This window comes from Typopeltis vanoorti, chromosome 6 (assembly GCF_054136105.1).
Source record: "Typopeltis vanoorti isolate ZY-2024b chromosome 6, IOZ_Tvanoo_1.0, whole genome shotgun sequence".
NCBI classification, from domain to species: Eukaryota; Metazoa; Arthropoda; class Arachnida; order Uropygi; family Thelyphonidae; genus Typopeltis; species Typopeltis vanoorti.
In genome coordinates, this window is record NC_143554.1 from 4,643,924 (window position 1) to 4,660,769 (window position 16,846).

General features: G+C 35.6%; 1 protein-coding gene across 1 annotated transcript in view; it reads left to right on the forward strand.

The window, feature by feature from the left end:
• The window catches only part of LOC150105257 (116 kDa U5 small nuclear ribonucleoprotein component), a 358,330-nt gene that overhangs the window by 112,797 nt on the left and 228,687 nt on the right, over positions 1 to 16,846 (forward strand). Inside the window, exon 9 of the mRNA XM_090394018.1 lies at positions 810 to 892. Within this exon, the coding sequence (XP_090250144.1) occupies positions 810 to 892 (83 nt within the window). The remainder of the gene's footprint in view (positions 1 to 809; positions 893 to 16,846) is intronic.

Genomic DNA, 16,846 nt, shown 5'->3' on the forward strand with positions numbered 1-16,846 from the left:
TTTCCTTCATAATGTGATCCATATAGATAATGAATAACAGAGGGGATAATGTACATCCTTGTCTGAGACCAGATTTAACATTAAACCATCTTCCTGTACTTCCTTGAATTCTAACTGCCGACTTATAACTCAAATACAGACTAAGTATTGCTTGATATAATGCCCCATTGACTCCATATAACTGCAGCGTATTGAATAGCTTCTCTCTTGGTACCTTGTCATATGCCTTTTCCAGATCGACAAAACTTAAATACAGATCTTTGTTATATTCCCATGCTTTCTCAACTATTTGTCGTAAAGTGAAGATCTGATCCTGATAGTTTCTATTTGGCATGAATCCAGCTTCTTCTTCATCAAGCTTTTATTCCACAATTCTTCTCAACCGTTTCTCAATAATTCTCACATTCAGTTTTATTTCCCTTTTTATATATGGGTACTATTAGCACTCTACTCCAATCATTGGGAATTCGTCCCTCAGTCCAGCCTTTCTGAACTATGCAGTGCAGCCAATGTAAGACTTTTATATTACCATATTTCAGCATTTCTGGTCGAATATCATCTGCCTTTCCACATTTCAAGCCTTTGATGGCTTTTTTACTTCAAGTATGGATATGTATTCCTGACATTATTAATTTTAAAAAATCATTTTATTAAGATTATTGATAAAAAATTTAATATGCTATATTTCAGCAACAAAAAATAAGTATGATGTTTTTAATTGTTGGAAAATCTGTTTGAATTCTGAAAGTGTCCAGTTTTTCCTCTACCTAGAGCTGTGTATCTTAAAAATCCTTGTTTTCCCTTATTAGGACACGTAAACTTTTCAGATGAAGTGACAGCAGCTATTAGATTATGTGATGGTATTGTTCTTTTTGTTGATGCTGCGGAAGGTGTAAGTATATGTTCTATCTGCATTTCAGTTAAGTGATTTACCATATGCATATTTATTTTGAAATTTTAGTTTTAATGTGCTAGTTTCTGAATTTACAGGGATTTGTCATGAATCAGTGTTTGTTTAGGTGACTTGCTTCTTTGATAATGACTTTCCCAAACTTAATTTTTCCATTCACAGGAAAAGTTACTTTTTGTATAATCAAGTTGTATTCCAAGACATATGATGATTTTCTAGTTTCTGCAGATATGGCAAGAATATTTGTTATGCCAGTTATGTTTTTCAATGTTCATATTGTCAGATGATTCATTTATATAAATGCATTGTGAGATTGCAACCAATTTGACAAATTCAGATTATGGAGACAGCTGCTCAAGTTAGGTTGACATATTAAATGAAACGCTTGCTGAATAAGTTGGTTCATAAAATGGATCAATATCATATTGATTTTCCACAGGTAAACAATGTTGAGCTTAATCATTAAATATTATATCACTAATGATTGGCATGTGGTCACTTAAAGATCAAATGCAGATAACTGGGAGGAGACGTCTACATCACCTTTCAGGAATGCAGTGAATGGACTAGGGCTCACGACCTAATGTTCAATCCTCACCTTCATGTGGTGAACCCCTTGCATCTACTAGATACTAAATGAATGTGAATAGGCTGGCATTTTGGGATTTGGCTGACTAAATTGTACTCTCTATTGACTTAAACCATCCATATTAAATATTTGCTGGGCAAATAATTTTCCTCCGTAATAATTTTATCCAATTTTTCCACAAACTCCTTGGCACCCTTCTAAGCACTTACAGATTTCCATACATTTTCACATTATGAGTGCAAAATGCTGCTTGAATCTCATGAACTAACCAGAAAAAGCGTTGAATTTGTAGTCATAATCGGGCCCTGCTTTCTCCTTCAACATGTTGAAGAGACTTAGTGCCTTAGCAGTTATGGTCACAGTGCTAAGGGGCAATCGCTTTTGGTTCAGGTCCTCTATGCATGATGCAAGGTGCTTCTTCATATCACGAATAGAACCTTGTCTTTGCTTCGTCACTCTCGTCAATTTAATGGAAGCAGATCAGATCCTTTCCCAGCCTCGACGATTTTATCCTTATTTTTCAAAATGGTTGTCACTGTAGAATGAGCGCAGTCATGTGCAATCACATTGATGGGCTTACCAGCTTCACGTTGCTTTATAACTTGCAACTGTGTTTCAAGATCAATTGCTCGCCTCTTTTTCTGTGATTCTTCACTAAGCATTTTAATTGGGCATGCTGGGGCGATGTTGCACAAATTATCGCAAAATATTTAACGATAAGTACACAAATAACCCATTTCTCAAACACAAAATCAACAGAGGAATGGTCGAAGACATGCCAACTGCCGAAGGAGGTTGCTGCTGAAAATGCTGTTTGCCACTGCATGCTTTACCTTATGCTCGGTTGCATCTTATTCGAAAGTAAGAAAGTTCGAAAATGTTATTTATTCCCTTATGGGATCACGGACGTATCTTCAAAAGGACACAACTTGAACGGACATAAGTCGAGGGATGACTGTATAGTTAAAAGGCTTTGTTGTATGTATACAATGGTGTAGCTAGAGCTTTTGCCACTCGGAAGTGGTCCCAAGATATTTGACAGAAGGCACTATTAAGATCAAGCTTGAAAATATGTTGGCACCACCTAAATGAGCCAAACACTATTCTATGTTATGAAGATGGTAGTTAATAGGTTCTGTAGCCTTATTTACTACCCTTAGGTCAAGGACAAACCTAAGACATCATTTGGCTTCTCTAAGACTAAATATGAAAAATTTCATAAAGATACTGAGAGTTGTACAATTCCTACTTCTAGATGCTGTTGTAACAAATTCTTCAGTCTGTCTGCATATCTAAGAGGTGTTTGATACTGCTTAGCATAGACTGCTTTTCAGACTTAACTGTGACTGAATGCTCTACAACATTAGTCTAAGACAGTCTCACTATTACTTCTGAAAAAGTCACCAAACTTCTTTTGCAAAGTAGTCATACATTTTGTCACCTTCATCTTATCATCCTCTGATGTTATTCCTGTAATAATTTTATGTAACAAATCCTCACTTAAAAATTCTGAAGAAGATTCCTTGTTCTCTACTTCAAAAAAACAAATCTCAGGGATCAATGAATCAGAACTTGAGAAATTGTAGCAGAATATGAGGACTTTTGATATTCTACTCCTAACGAAGTCCAAGTACCTGATTCATAGCAGCAACTATAGCAGTACAATGATAAGAACTCTTCTCCAAGCAAAATATCAAAACTATTACTGGATATGGAAGGAGAAATTAACACCTCATGAGATAACTTTACACCAAAATTGCTAAAGTCTACAGTAAAAGGCAATTTCTGAACAGCTTTAATCTCCTGCCTTAAAAATTCCTTTTAACATTGTACCTTCTGTCCAAAAAGAAACCAAACTTTTGATAGAAAATAAAACACAGGCCAGTTATAATTATTAAAATCATTTATTTCAATCAATATACTCTCCCTCAGCTTTGATACAACGTTTGGCATGGTCAATTAATTCGTTAAATGAGTTTTTTTATATCAGTTTTTGGGATACTGTTGAGGGTCGTGGTTACTGCTACTTGAACGTTTTCAATGGTGTCGTATCGCTTTCCTTTCATCAGCAATTAATTCAGGGAAGTAGAAAGAAGTCACAGGGTGCTAAATCAAGTGAATATGGCAAATGATCCAACACACAAACTTGGTTTTTGCTCAAAAACTGTCTCACAATTTTCGAACGATGAGATGATGCATTATCATCAAAAGTGACCAGCTGCCTGCATCACAATATTCAAGCCGTACATGACAAATTCTCGGTATCAATCGCTTCAAAACTTTGAGAAAAACCTCACCATTGACCGTTTGGCCAGGTGAAATGAATTCTTTGTGGATAATGCCCTTGGAATCGTAGAAACAAATCAGCATTGTTTTTACTTTTGACTTCTCCAAGCGACTTTTTTTTGGATGTCCCTCTTCTGGTGGTCTCCGCTCTGCTGCTTTGTTTCGGGCTCATACTTAAAACATCACATTTCATCACCAGTAACGATCGTTTCAAGGAAGTTTGAGTCCTTACAAGAGGTTCAATTTGATACATTTTTTGGTCTTTGGTCAACTCGTGGGGAACAAATTGTGAATTCAATTTATGAAGGCCCAAACCTCGGTCAAAATGTTGTGCACAGTTGATTTTGGAATCCCCAATTCATCTTCCATCAATCTCATGAACGATTTCGAGTTTTCTTTGATGAAATCGAGCACTTTTTTGGATGTTAACTTTGCTCAGTCCAGTTTTTGGACGGCCCGGCTTTTCATCGTCCTCAAGCGTCTCCCGACCACTTTGAAATCGCTTCAACCACTCATAAACTTGAGTATGGGATAAGCATTCATCACTGTATGCTTTTTGAAGCATTTCATGCGTTTCAGTAAAACTTTTACCAAGTTTAACACAAAAGTCAGTTGCAGCTCTCTGTTTGAAACCCATTTTCCAACCGTTAGTCAAAACACACTGTCACTCTTGGCACTATAACTCGGCTTCTAATGAAACAAATGTCATAAACATTTGACACAACACTAATGAAGGTTGCCGCTTTCAACAACAAAAAGATACAACAGGTGATGTTACTTGTTTCTTCTATTTTCGAAAAGTTCGGTTTCTTTTTGGATACAGGGTGTAAGGAAACGAATTACCAGGTCACTATTGAAGTAAAAGCATCCATATTAAATAGTATTTTACAAGGTATATCTGCAGAGGCATAGCTAGAGAGGGGCGGAGGGGGACGGTCCGCCCCGGGCGACACTTTGAACCTTTTTGAACTTTTGCAGTTAATTCTAAAATACAGTCTTGAGAACTCATTCCCAAATATTGTAATACCACTGCGAATTTTCCTCACAATTGCTATAAGTGTTGCTAATTGTGAGAGGAGTTTTTCTAAATAAAATTGATTAAGAATTACCTAAGTTACTATGAAATAGACTTCGGCAATGTAATTGACAATTCTGCTAACAGAAAAGCAAGAAAAATAATATTTTAGAATGTTGAAATTAAAGTTTTACTTCAAAAATAAACACAGTGTTTTAATTTATTTCCCTATATGTCTTTTTGACTTTTTGGAATAATTTTTGGTGTGTATTGAGAGTTGCAGCAAACTCCCTTCTTTTGCATGGAACATTTTGAGCAACTTGCCCTAGATTCCTCCCCTCTAAAACCCAAAGTCTGGCTTAAATCATTGACAATGTTTTTGCGATCTGGTCCAATGGCTGCCAGACATTAGACACATTCCTTAACCACCTAAACAAATAACACAAACGCATATAGTTCACAATTGAAATTGAAAAACTCGACACTCTTCTGTTTCTAGATACACTTGTCACACGTCTTCCCTTGGGCAATCTTTCTTTCACTGTTTACCGAAAACCGACACATACGGGACAATATATACACGTAAACTCCTACCACCACCACCCAACACAAAAACTAGGTGTCATCGACACGCTAAAAAACAGAGCTCAGACGATCTGTTCCAGTGAACAGGCACTGAAAGATGAATTTAACATTATCAGTAATAACTTACAAAAAAAACGGATACAGCCAAAACACTATTAACAAAATTCTCTACAAAACCACAATAAAAAACAAAGACAAACCAGACTACAGTAAAACTATAACCATTCTCTACATTAAAGGAATATCAGACAAGATAAACAGAGTACTACAAAAGTACAACCTCAAAGCCACCTTTAAACCTCCTGCAAAATTAAAAAGCTTACTCAACTCATCCAAAGACCCACTCCCTCCACTAGCTCACCCTGGAGTATACCGGATTTATTGTACTTGCAACATACCATATATAGGAGAAACAGGAGATCACTATTCCTATTAGACAAAAAGAACATAAACGACACATTAAATATAATAATTATGGTGAAGCTGGCCTTTCTGATCATGCCCTGTGAATACCTTACACAGAATTGACTGGAAAACCACCAGTTGTCTACATCACACTAGAACATGGTATGAACAGAAATTCAAGGAAGCCTGTGAGATTATTATCAACCACCCCAATCTGAACAACAATGATGGTCTAAAAATCCCAAACATATGGAAGGTATATATTCGACCTTCCTCACCAAGAACAACCATAAACAAGACTGTAGAAAATCTAGTATTGTAAATCAAAAATAAGAATTGTAATACTAAAAATAGGACACCAATTGTTTCTGAAAGAAAACCATCCAAAAGAATGTTTATTCCTGTCATTGTAAAATAGAATTTAGCTTGATGTAATTTTTTATCTATTTATTTTTTTCACCAGAGGTCATGCCAGTAGAATAACATGATCAAATCATTGTTTCTCTAGCTTACAGTTAATGATGTAACTCAGCTTGTCTTGTATATTTATGTATGCTCCAGGTGATGATCTTGATGTGAAGATCTAAATGTCGGGATAATAAAAAAAGTTTTTTTAACACGGTTGTAAATTCCATAAAATTTTAAAAATGAATGCTGATCACCGTGTAACCCTAAAAGAAAGGACGTCTCTCTTATGTTCTTCGATGCGTAACTCGATCGATTTCTCTGTTTGGCCAAAGTATGGTATGTCACAGTTGCATCAAATCTAGTAAACACCAGGATATTTAAGGTGTTTACTTTATTGTGATGTCTAGGTTTTGGACGTCTCACTAAGGAGTGGATTTTTGGAAGAGGAGTAAATAAAGTTCTTATGTTGTATTTCCTAAGAACCTTGGTCAATTTGGGTGAGACAGAGCTTATGTATGGTATAGAAATATTAACTTTCACCCTATTGGTCTCTTCATTATTGCGAGCTGGAGGATTTAATAGGAATTTGTCAATTGTTTTGTGTGAATAACCATTTAGTTGAAAAGTAGACCAGAGAAAATTGAGTTCTTTATTAAGTTCTATCTCATCATCAAGAAGAGAGCGAGCACGATGTCCTAGTGTAGAAATGATTCCAAATTTTTGAGGAGGATAATGATGGGATTGACTATGGAGATATCTGTTGGTGTGCGTAGCTTTTCTGTAAATCGAGATTTTTAATTTCTCTGAGGAATGGATCAGTTTGATGTTCAAAAAAGGAAGAGAACCATTAACTTCAAACTCAACCGTAAATTTTATGTTCGGATGTTGATTATTTAGATGTTCTAGGAAGTTCAGGAGAGATTCAACGGCCATGGCTCCAAATCAGAAAAATGTGATCAATATATCTTTTCCAAATTCTTGGTTTTAAAGGATAAGAAGAGATGGTTTTAACTTCCAGATCTTCTAAATTGATGTTCACCAGTACAGGTGACAACGGATTACCCATTGCAAGGCCATAATTTTGTTTATAGATGGTGTCCTGAAACTTAAAAGTATCCTGTGTGGATGCAATGAGTAAGTAAGGCCATGATCTTATTAGATAATTTATCTTTGAGTAGTAAAAGAACTTCATCCGTAGGAACATTGGTAAATAAGAAGACTATATCAAAACTAGGCATGATTTCATCTTCCTTAATAATAATATCTTTTATACATGAAACAAAATCTGCAGAGTTTTTAATTATTATTAAGAATATAATTGTTCTTCCCGTGGATAAAGGCAATGCCACATTTGTTCTTAACATTGATGAATATCATAACAAGATGATGGAATTGTTATGGAGTGACACTTACTCGATCCTCGAGAGAGATCCCACTTGTGAACTCCACAACCGGACCAACAACCTACTGAGAACTACCTCTGAACTATCTAGAAACATACTCCTTTCTCATCATTCTCTCCATCCGCTTATTCCATGATTATATGGACTTCCTAAAATTCATAAAGCAAATACCCCACTTCAACCTATCGCAGAAGGAATTGATTCTCCAACATATAGCCTTTCAAAATATCAGGCTAAATCTCTCAAACATTTTTTTGGTAAATCATCGTCTTTCATTAAAAACTCTGCAGAATTTGTTAATGAGTATATCACTTTAATATTTCTAAATGCAAGGTTAGGCATTATATATGAAGGACAATGTATGCAGAATATCACATTAATTGGAATTTGCAACTAGTCAATTTGTAAGAAGCTGGTTGGCTGAGTGGTTAGCATATCCACTCTCTAGCCAAGAGGCTGTGGGTTTGAATCCTGCCATTGGCATGGATGTTAGTGGTTATCCTACTAACTCTGCGTGGAAAGGGCATCTGTGACCCTACCACTTCTTCTAGCAGAAGACTTCATTCCCAAAACCCTTTATGGTACAGAAGTGATCGTATGACATCAAATGTGAATAACTAAGAGACAAGAGGGATATAGTGGAGATATAGTTTAAAGGCCACATCATTGCTGAGGTGGTGCTCTTTACTTTGGATAACTGCATTGTTAAAGAGAACACCTGATTGTAAGAAAAAGGAAGTTATTCTCCCACTTTACAAGGCTTTGAGAAGACAGCATCCGGTCTACTGTGTGCAGAAATGATCACCTGAGTTCTGAGGAGATGAAGGAGACAGTTGAAAAGATCCATAGGCAAGTAGCAAAGTCGATAACTAGCCTATGGAGTTGTGCATATGAGGACAGACCAAGGGACTTAATATTGCAGCTTATAGCAGAACTCAGGAATCATCCCTGGAAACAGGTTAAGGGCGGGACTATGAGCACATAAATTCCAGATTCTTTTCATTGTAAGTGTGTGTGTGTGGTATGGTTTCTGTTAGATTTTATGAGTGCATCTTCAGCGAATGTGTTAAAAGAGAGACATGTTAGGTATTTAAATGTGATTAACTAAAATGGCCATTACTCATTGAGTCCTGAATCTCTCTGGTAGATCATATGTAATAATAATAATATGATGTATGCTCCTCCAGGGACTACTTATCCTCTTCCACTTCCTGCAGAGCATAGGCCTCAATCATAGCTCTCCATCTGATTCAGTTCTTTGCTTCTCTCTTCATCTCATTCCAGGATTTTCTCATCTGTTTATCTCTGCTTCAGTTTCTCTCCTCCAAGTCATCTTGGGGCATGCCCTTCTTCCTCTTCTGCTTTCCTGTGGGTTCCATTCCACGGCTGTCTTTGCTATATGCTTATCTGGGTTACTAATTGTGTAGCCTGTCCACTTCCATTTTCTTTTTGTTATCTCTGTTTTGATGTCAGATTGATTTGCTATGCCCCACCTTGTCTTGTTTGAAATTCTGTTTGGTCAGTATATTTGCATTATCTTCTTTAGATATCTGTTTTAGCAATATCTATGTTAGCAAGATATCTATTGCAAGTTTTTGGTTAGTCTCCAGGTTTCAAATCCATACAGTAAAACAGTTTCCATTTGTGTTGAAGAGTCTTATTTTTGTCTTCAGATTTATTTTTTTACTTATCTATGCTTCTCGTTGTGTTAAAGGCAGTTTGGGCTTTTTGTATTCTATCTTTTATGCCGTCTTCTCCGTCAGTGCTCACCACTGAACCCTGCAATCTTCTGGTACTTGTTTCAGTGATTCTTCCACAATATTGAAGATCAGGTTTTGCATGGGTGAACCTTTATTATTTTGGTTCATTTTTAAGCCTCACTTGAAGGCTTCCAGGTTTAAATTATCTATTTTCCTTTGCATATGTTGGTGCTTTTGAGCTAGCAAACATGTCATTGTGAAATCTAAATCATTTAGTGTATTTGTCCATTTCTGTTACATATTAATGCTTTCATGTTTTTGTAGTTCTCATCACCCAGTCTATTGCAGTTAAGATTGTAGAGGAGAGTATGCACACCTTTGTCTTGCACCTCTTGTCGTTTTTATTTCTTTACTTAATTCCCATTACATATTATCTCAAATTTATAATCGTCATACATTGCTTTTACTATATTAGTATTTTCTCTGCTTCCTGTCACTGATTGTGGCTTTTAAGTAAGCTGCAAGTGGTATCAGATTTCAATACTGAAATCTAAGCACACAAGTGAGATCCTAGATAACATATCTTGCTATGATAATTCTTTCTATTCTTAAAAATCAATCTTTACTTCCTCAATAATTAAGTGAATTTAGTCTTCAAACATCTGTATATACAAAAACATTTTAATAATACTAAGTTACATTAAAAGAAATATACAATATTCTGAACTTTAATCACAACAGAAACCTATCTTAAAATGTAAAAAAAAAAAAAAAAAATTTAAACACAGTAAATCTTATATGAACCCAAAAATACCAGCTAAAAAGAACATATTTTTTGGAACTTGATAAATGAAATTTGTGATATAAAAGGCAAAATGTTTGTCAGCAGTCATACAGCATGCATATAATATCATGTCTTCGTATATGCATGCTGTATGACTTGTTCTTGTATTCAGAATTTAAATGTTGTTACCAGTTTGTCTATCTTCTCCATGAAAGAAGTTCATGACATTGAGTAAAATATATAGGAGTAATAAATTATATTTCGTTTTCTTTTACATGTGTGAAGCTGTTATTGAAAAAAAAATAGTACAGGAATACCTCGATTATCGCGGTTTCGATTATTGCGATTCTCGATTTATCGCAGTTTATAATCATCAAATTTTTTTTTTGTTTTGTTTTGTTTTTTTGACATGTACCCTCAAGTGGTGTACAGGATATGATAGTACTACATCAAAAATTTACATCATTACTAACTTCCTATCTACAATTTTCCTCCAAATCAGTCTGTTACTTGTCAAGACTCCAATATTATCATTATCAGATCTTATATTTCTATCGTCTAAGGCACTTTGTACCATATCAATCCACCTATATCTTGGATTTCCTCTGGGTCATTTTCCTGCCAACCTGGCAGAGAACACTTGTTTTGCTAAGCTTTCCTCGCTCATTCTGTTTAAGTGACCATACCACAACAGCAATGAGATTAGCTCTGCTAATGCATTCCTGGATGTTGACAATGTCAAGTTCTTTCCTCATATCCTTGTTTTTAATATGATATTGCCATTGATGCCATCTGTTCACGCCTCTAATCTTTCTCAGGACTCTCATATCTGCGGTCTCTATTCTTTGGTCAAGTGTTTTACTTCTGACCAAGCTCTCAGATCCATAAGTTAAAACTGGTTTGAACACTGTCTTGTATACAGCTAATTTAGTGTTCCGACTAATTTCTCTCTTATTCCACATTAATTTATTCAGTTGACTTCCTACCATACCAGCTTTGTTGATTCTGTTGTCTATTTCCATATTTAATTTACCATCTTCAGTAAAAATCATGATTGAGTAGCTGAAATGTTTTACTTGTTCCACAAGTTCCCTGTTCACAACACAGTTGATATTTTCAATGATTCCACCTATTTTCATTGTCTTTGTCTTTTTAATTCTGACCTTCATATCATATCTATTACAACAGTTATTCAATTTAGTCAGGAATTTTGCAAATTTGTAGTGGATTTATTTAGAAGTATAACATCGTCCGCATAAAACAAAGCTGAAATTAACATCTCCAATTCTGATATCATGTTTAATACCACTATCCTTCATAATATGATCCATATAGATAATGAATAACAGAGGGGATAATGTACATACTTGTCTCACACCAGATTTAACATTAAACCATCTTCCTGTACTTCCTTCAATTCTAACTGCTGACTTACAATTCAAAGACTAAGTATCGCTTGATATAATGCCCCATTGACAGCATATGACAAGGTGCCAAGCTTCTCTCTTGGCACCTTGTCATATGCCTTTTTCAGATCGACAAAACTTAAATACAGATATTTGTTATATTCCCATGCTTTCTCAACTATTTGTCGTAAAGTGAAGATCTGATCCTGACAGCCTCTATGTGGCCTGAATCCAGCTTATTTTTCGCCAAACTTTTCTTTCACAGTTCTTCTCAACCGTGTCTCAAGTATACTTTCATAGATCTTGCCAGGAACAATCAGTAGGGAAATACCTCTGTAATTCTCACATTCAGTTTTATTTCCCTTTTTATATATGGGTACTATTAGAGCTCTACTCCAATCATCAGGAATTCGTCCCTCTGTCCAGGCTTTCTGAACGATGCATTGTAGCCACTGTAACACTTTTATAACACCACACTTCAGCATTTCTGGTTGAATATCATCTACTCCTGCTGTCTTTTCACATCTCAAGCCTTTGATGGCTTTTTCTACTTCAAGTATGGATATGTATTCCTGACTGCATGCCTGGTCAGTGTTTTTTACCACTGTGCTGTTATCACTGCTTGTTTCATTTAGCAGTTTTTCAAAGTAATTACTCCATACTTCAAGGATATCTTTTTCTCCCACTTTCATGTCACCTTTATCATCTCTGTAAACACTCTTTACTCCATTCCTAAGCTTCTTCAACAACCTCCAGAATATTTTGCCACCTTCTTCATATTTATTTTCTATGTTCTTGCGAAAGTTCTCCCATGACTTTTGTTTAGCTAGTTTTACACAGTGTTTAGCATTCTTGCATTTGTCTCTGTATTCTCTAAGAGCACAAGCTGACTTATTTGACAGGAACTTTTGATATGCTTTATTCTTTTCCTTCACTGCCTCTCTAACTTCCTGTGTCCACCATGGAGTTCTGATTTTTCTATCCTTGCAGACAACCTCACCACATGCCTCTCTGACTGAATCAATCAGGGTTTTCTTCAAGGTTTGCCACCGAATCTCTAAGGTTTGGTTCTGATTCTCAAACTCTTTCATTTTTTCTGCAATAATCTTTGTGTATTTTAGTCTACAGTTCACATCTGAGAGCTGCTCAACTTTAATTCGCTTTAAAACTTTCTTACATGTTATTCTTTTCAATATGAAATTCAATTTTATCCTGCTCAAGACTAAATAGTGATCACTTTCAATTTCAAATCCTCTGTGCACTCTGGTGTCCTGCACCAGGGAGAAAACATTATTATCAACAATAACATAGTCAATGAGACTTTTCTTATTCCTTGCCTCTTCTCTCCATGTGAATTTGTGCACATTTTTATGTTGGAACAGGGTGTTAGTAATAACCAGTCCATGTCCTGAGCAGAAATCCAACAGGTATTTGCCATTATTATTTGTTTTGCTCTTTTCTCCAAATTTTCCCCAAACATTTTTGTATGTCTGACAATCACTTCCTACTCTGCTATTTAGATCTCCAACAAGGACCAACTTTTCCTTTTTCATTGTTTCAATTGCTTTCTCTAAAGCATCAAAAAATTCCTCCACTTCTACCTTAGTAAAACCTTCTGTGGGACCATAGGCACAAATAAGTCTCATTGTCCAATTCCCCATTCTGATATTTGCCCACATCACTCTACTTGAGACTGCCTGCCATTCAAGAAGATTAGACTCATATTTAGTCGTGAATACTATGGCTACTCCTTGTTTTCCTTGATTGCCATTGCCTGAATATAACATTTTGTATTTATTGCTCAGAAAGATCTCACCAGTTTTTTTTTTTTTTTTTTTTTGTTTTAGGTTTCTCCCTATTATGTCGATCTGGTACTTATCTAAATTCCTCAGCTAGCTCCATTTCTTTGCCATTCAGGCTTGTTATATTGATAATACCAATCTTTAACTCTGGTGATGTTGAGTTGGGGTGTGTTTTCAGATTTTTTCGTTGTTCGCCCTGGTTCCCTGCCGAAAACAAGGGCCCCCATTGTTTTCGGGAACAAGGGCCCCGTAACCAGGCGACGCCCTCAGCCGGCATGAAATTTTGTCATGTTGTACCATAATTTTGTATATTGGTTTAAGCCAATAAGAATACAATTTGGTTGGCTAAATCCCAAATTGCCAACCCATCCAGCAGTTTATAATTTGATACCAAAATTTCAGTTATTGCGCTCCAAATTCGAATTATTGCAGCTGTGAGATTTAGCCCACTACATATGCAACCAGTTTGAGTCGCCCCTCTCCAGGTATCATTCTCTTGTAGCGCTTCGTTTTTATCTGACGGCGCTTGCTCACCACTCACTAGTAACTGTCCGCCTTTACATGAAGTACATGTGGATATTTATTTCTCTTCTTATTTACTGCTACAATGAATGTTAAATGAAACAAGGATGATATCATGTCTACAGCTATCAAGAAGAAATGTAGAGTGATCAGCTTAGAAGATAAGTTGTATATGATAAATAAGTATGAAGCAGGCATAACCAAAGCGAAAATTTTAGACCACGCTGCAAACTATAAGCAACTAGGACAAACTGCATCGACCTCGTCTGGGTCCCAAACTACGAGAAACAGAAGCCATCTTATGATTGAAATGGAAACGCTATTGTCAGTGTGAATAGAAGATTGTAACCAAAAGAGAATTCCTCTTAGTCAAATGACTATAAAAACAAAAGCATTGAATTTGTTTGAAACTTTAAAAAAGAAAACAATTAGAAAGCGAAAATGATTCGGCATCAATACTGGAAGAAACTTTCTCTGCATGTTCAGGGTGGTTTTTGATCAGTTCAAAAAGCGATCGAGCATTCATAGTGTTCATGTACAAGGTGAAATTGTAAGTGCTGATGAAAAAGCAGCAGCTAGTTTTCTTGTGAATTGCAACAGATTATTGAAGAAGGAAATTTTACTGATGATCAGATATTTAATGCTGACGAAACAGGCTTATTGTGGAAAAAAATGCCCACTAAAGCATTTTTAGAAAAAATGAAAAATCACAGCCTGGCTACAAGGTTTCGAACGAGTGTGTAACACTTTTACTATGTGGCAATGCTTCTGGAGATTAGAAGATGAAGCCTCTCTTTATTTATTGTTCACAAAATCCTCGCCCGCTTAGAAGTTTAGATAAAAATTTTCTCCCTGTTCATTGGAGATTCAATAGAAAAGCTTGGATGACGAAAACTATTTTTGAGGATTGATTTAAAAACTGTTTTCGTCCTGAAGCTGAAAGGTACTGCAAGTCATTAAATCTTGATTTTAAAATCTTGTTGACATTAGATAATACACCTAGTCATCCAACAGCACTGAATGATTTGTGCGAAAATGTAAAAGTTATTTATTTACCACCTAATACCACTTCCATCATCCAGCCAGTGGATCATGGTGTAATCGCACTCTTTAAGGCATATTACCTACGAAAAACTTTTTCACAAGCAATAGAAAAGACTACAGGAGATGAAGGCATTCAATATCAAAAATTGCATTGAGAATGTCAAGGAAGCATGGAGTGAAGTAATGTCTAACAACCTGAGAGCGGCATGGCAAAAGGTTATTCCTCATTGTGCAAATGATTTTAAAGGATTTGAAAATGAAGTAACCCTTGTTATCAATGACATAACTAAGCTTGGCTTCGATCTAGGATTTAAAAGAAATTGAAAAAGGTGATGTTCAGGACCTGCTTCAGTCACATGATAAGGAGCTGGATGATGTAGACCTAATTAACCTCGAGAGAGAACTTGCTTATGATGCTCAAATCGATGATAATGACGAATAAATTGACTTTGCACCGAAGGAATTTACCCTCAAAGAAATGGACAAAATTATTATTATTATTAGACACCTCCAGGGAGTCCAAAGACTCATCGAGGGAGGGTACCTGCTCTACAGCTCTGTCTCTGCCACTCAATCCACCAACTGACCGCAACTCACCAACACCATCTACCGCCAACCATCACTGGCATTTCCAAATAAAATAACAAACATCCATGCCCATGGTGGGATTCGAACCCTCAGCCTTTTGGCTGGAGAGTGGATGCACTAACCACTCGGCCTGCCTGTGTTTAGAATTGCTGAAAATTTTAAAGAAAGAATCTTGAATGGCGATCCTAATCTCGAGCGATCAATGAAAGTTCGTCAGGAAATTGAAAATTCCATCTGTTGCTACCGAGTTTTATACAAAGAAAAAAAAAAAAGAAAAAATTTTACCAGACAACTCTACACCAATTTTTATCCGAGAAAGAATAATTGTATGTACTGTATGTACTCCTTATATATAAATAAAGATTAAAGAATAATCTTGTTTTTCTAAATGAACCTTCATTTTTTACTTAACATGTTTAACACATTTCTTTTTTACTTCATATATAAAATTTAATTAATAGATTTGAAAAATCCTTGGCAATGATCACCCATTTTACATGCATTATTTATCCCGATTATTGCAGTATTTTTTGTGGCAACAATAACCGCGATAATCGAGGTATTCCTGTATGTCTAGCACACTTGCCTCTGTTAAACAACTAATAATTGTTTTCATTTTGCTATTTTTCTTCTATATCTCAATTTTTTTCCTACATTTTATGTTATTCTATCATATTTGCTTTCGATTGTACAAGCAAAATTTTCTGCAATATCCTTATTTTTCAGTTTATTTATATGGTACCAGTTTCTTTTTGCTCCTTGATTTAAATATCTTTGCTAATTTCATGTCTGTCTTTGTCACTTCCTGTATGTATCTGGGTATGCATCTGCTCCTTTCTATGCTCTCACATCCTGCAAGGAGGATCTCCATAATTTATTTATTATGTGATCTATTTGATTCTTACTCTTTCAATCTGTTGAGATCCAGGTTTGTTTATGTATATTCTTATGCCTGTGATTAAGTTGTTAATTAGGTAGAAGTCCTTGAATGATACTTCAATTTCGTTTTGATCCCCTAGTCCTATATTCCCTACCTATGTATTATTGTTGCTAGCCACAAGTACAACCCTTCTCCTTTCTCATCTAGGCTTGGGACTGGCAGTGGCAGAGTTTTCTGCCAGGGAGCATACATAATAATAATATTACAAATAGTGTTTCTTTAGTATCCAAGAAATTGGATTTTCTCGTTATTTAATTAAATCACAGTGTTACTTTATCTCTGAACTCTATATACAAATGATCAATCTATCCAACTATTGAATAAATACTGTTCTCACATTTTGGGTAATTACTTTAAGATAAATCAGCACCTTTATACTTAATTCAGCTAGTTCAAGGTCTCATCGATAAATTATGATATGCTCCTGCAACTATTGATGTGGAAAGGGAAATATTGGTT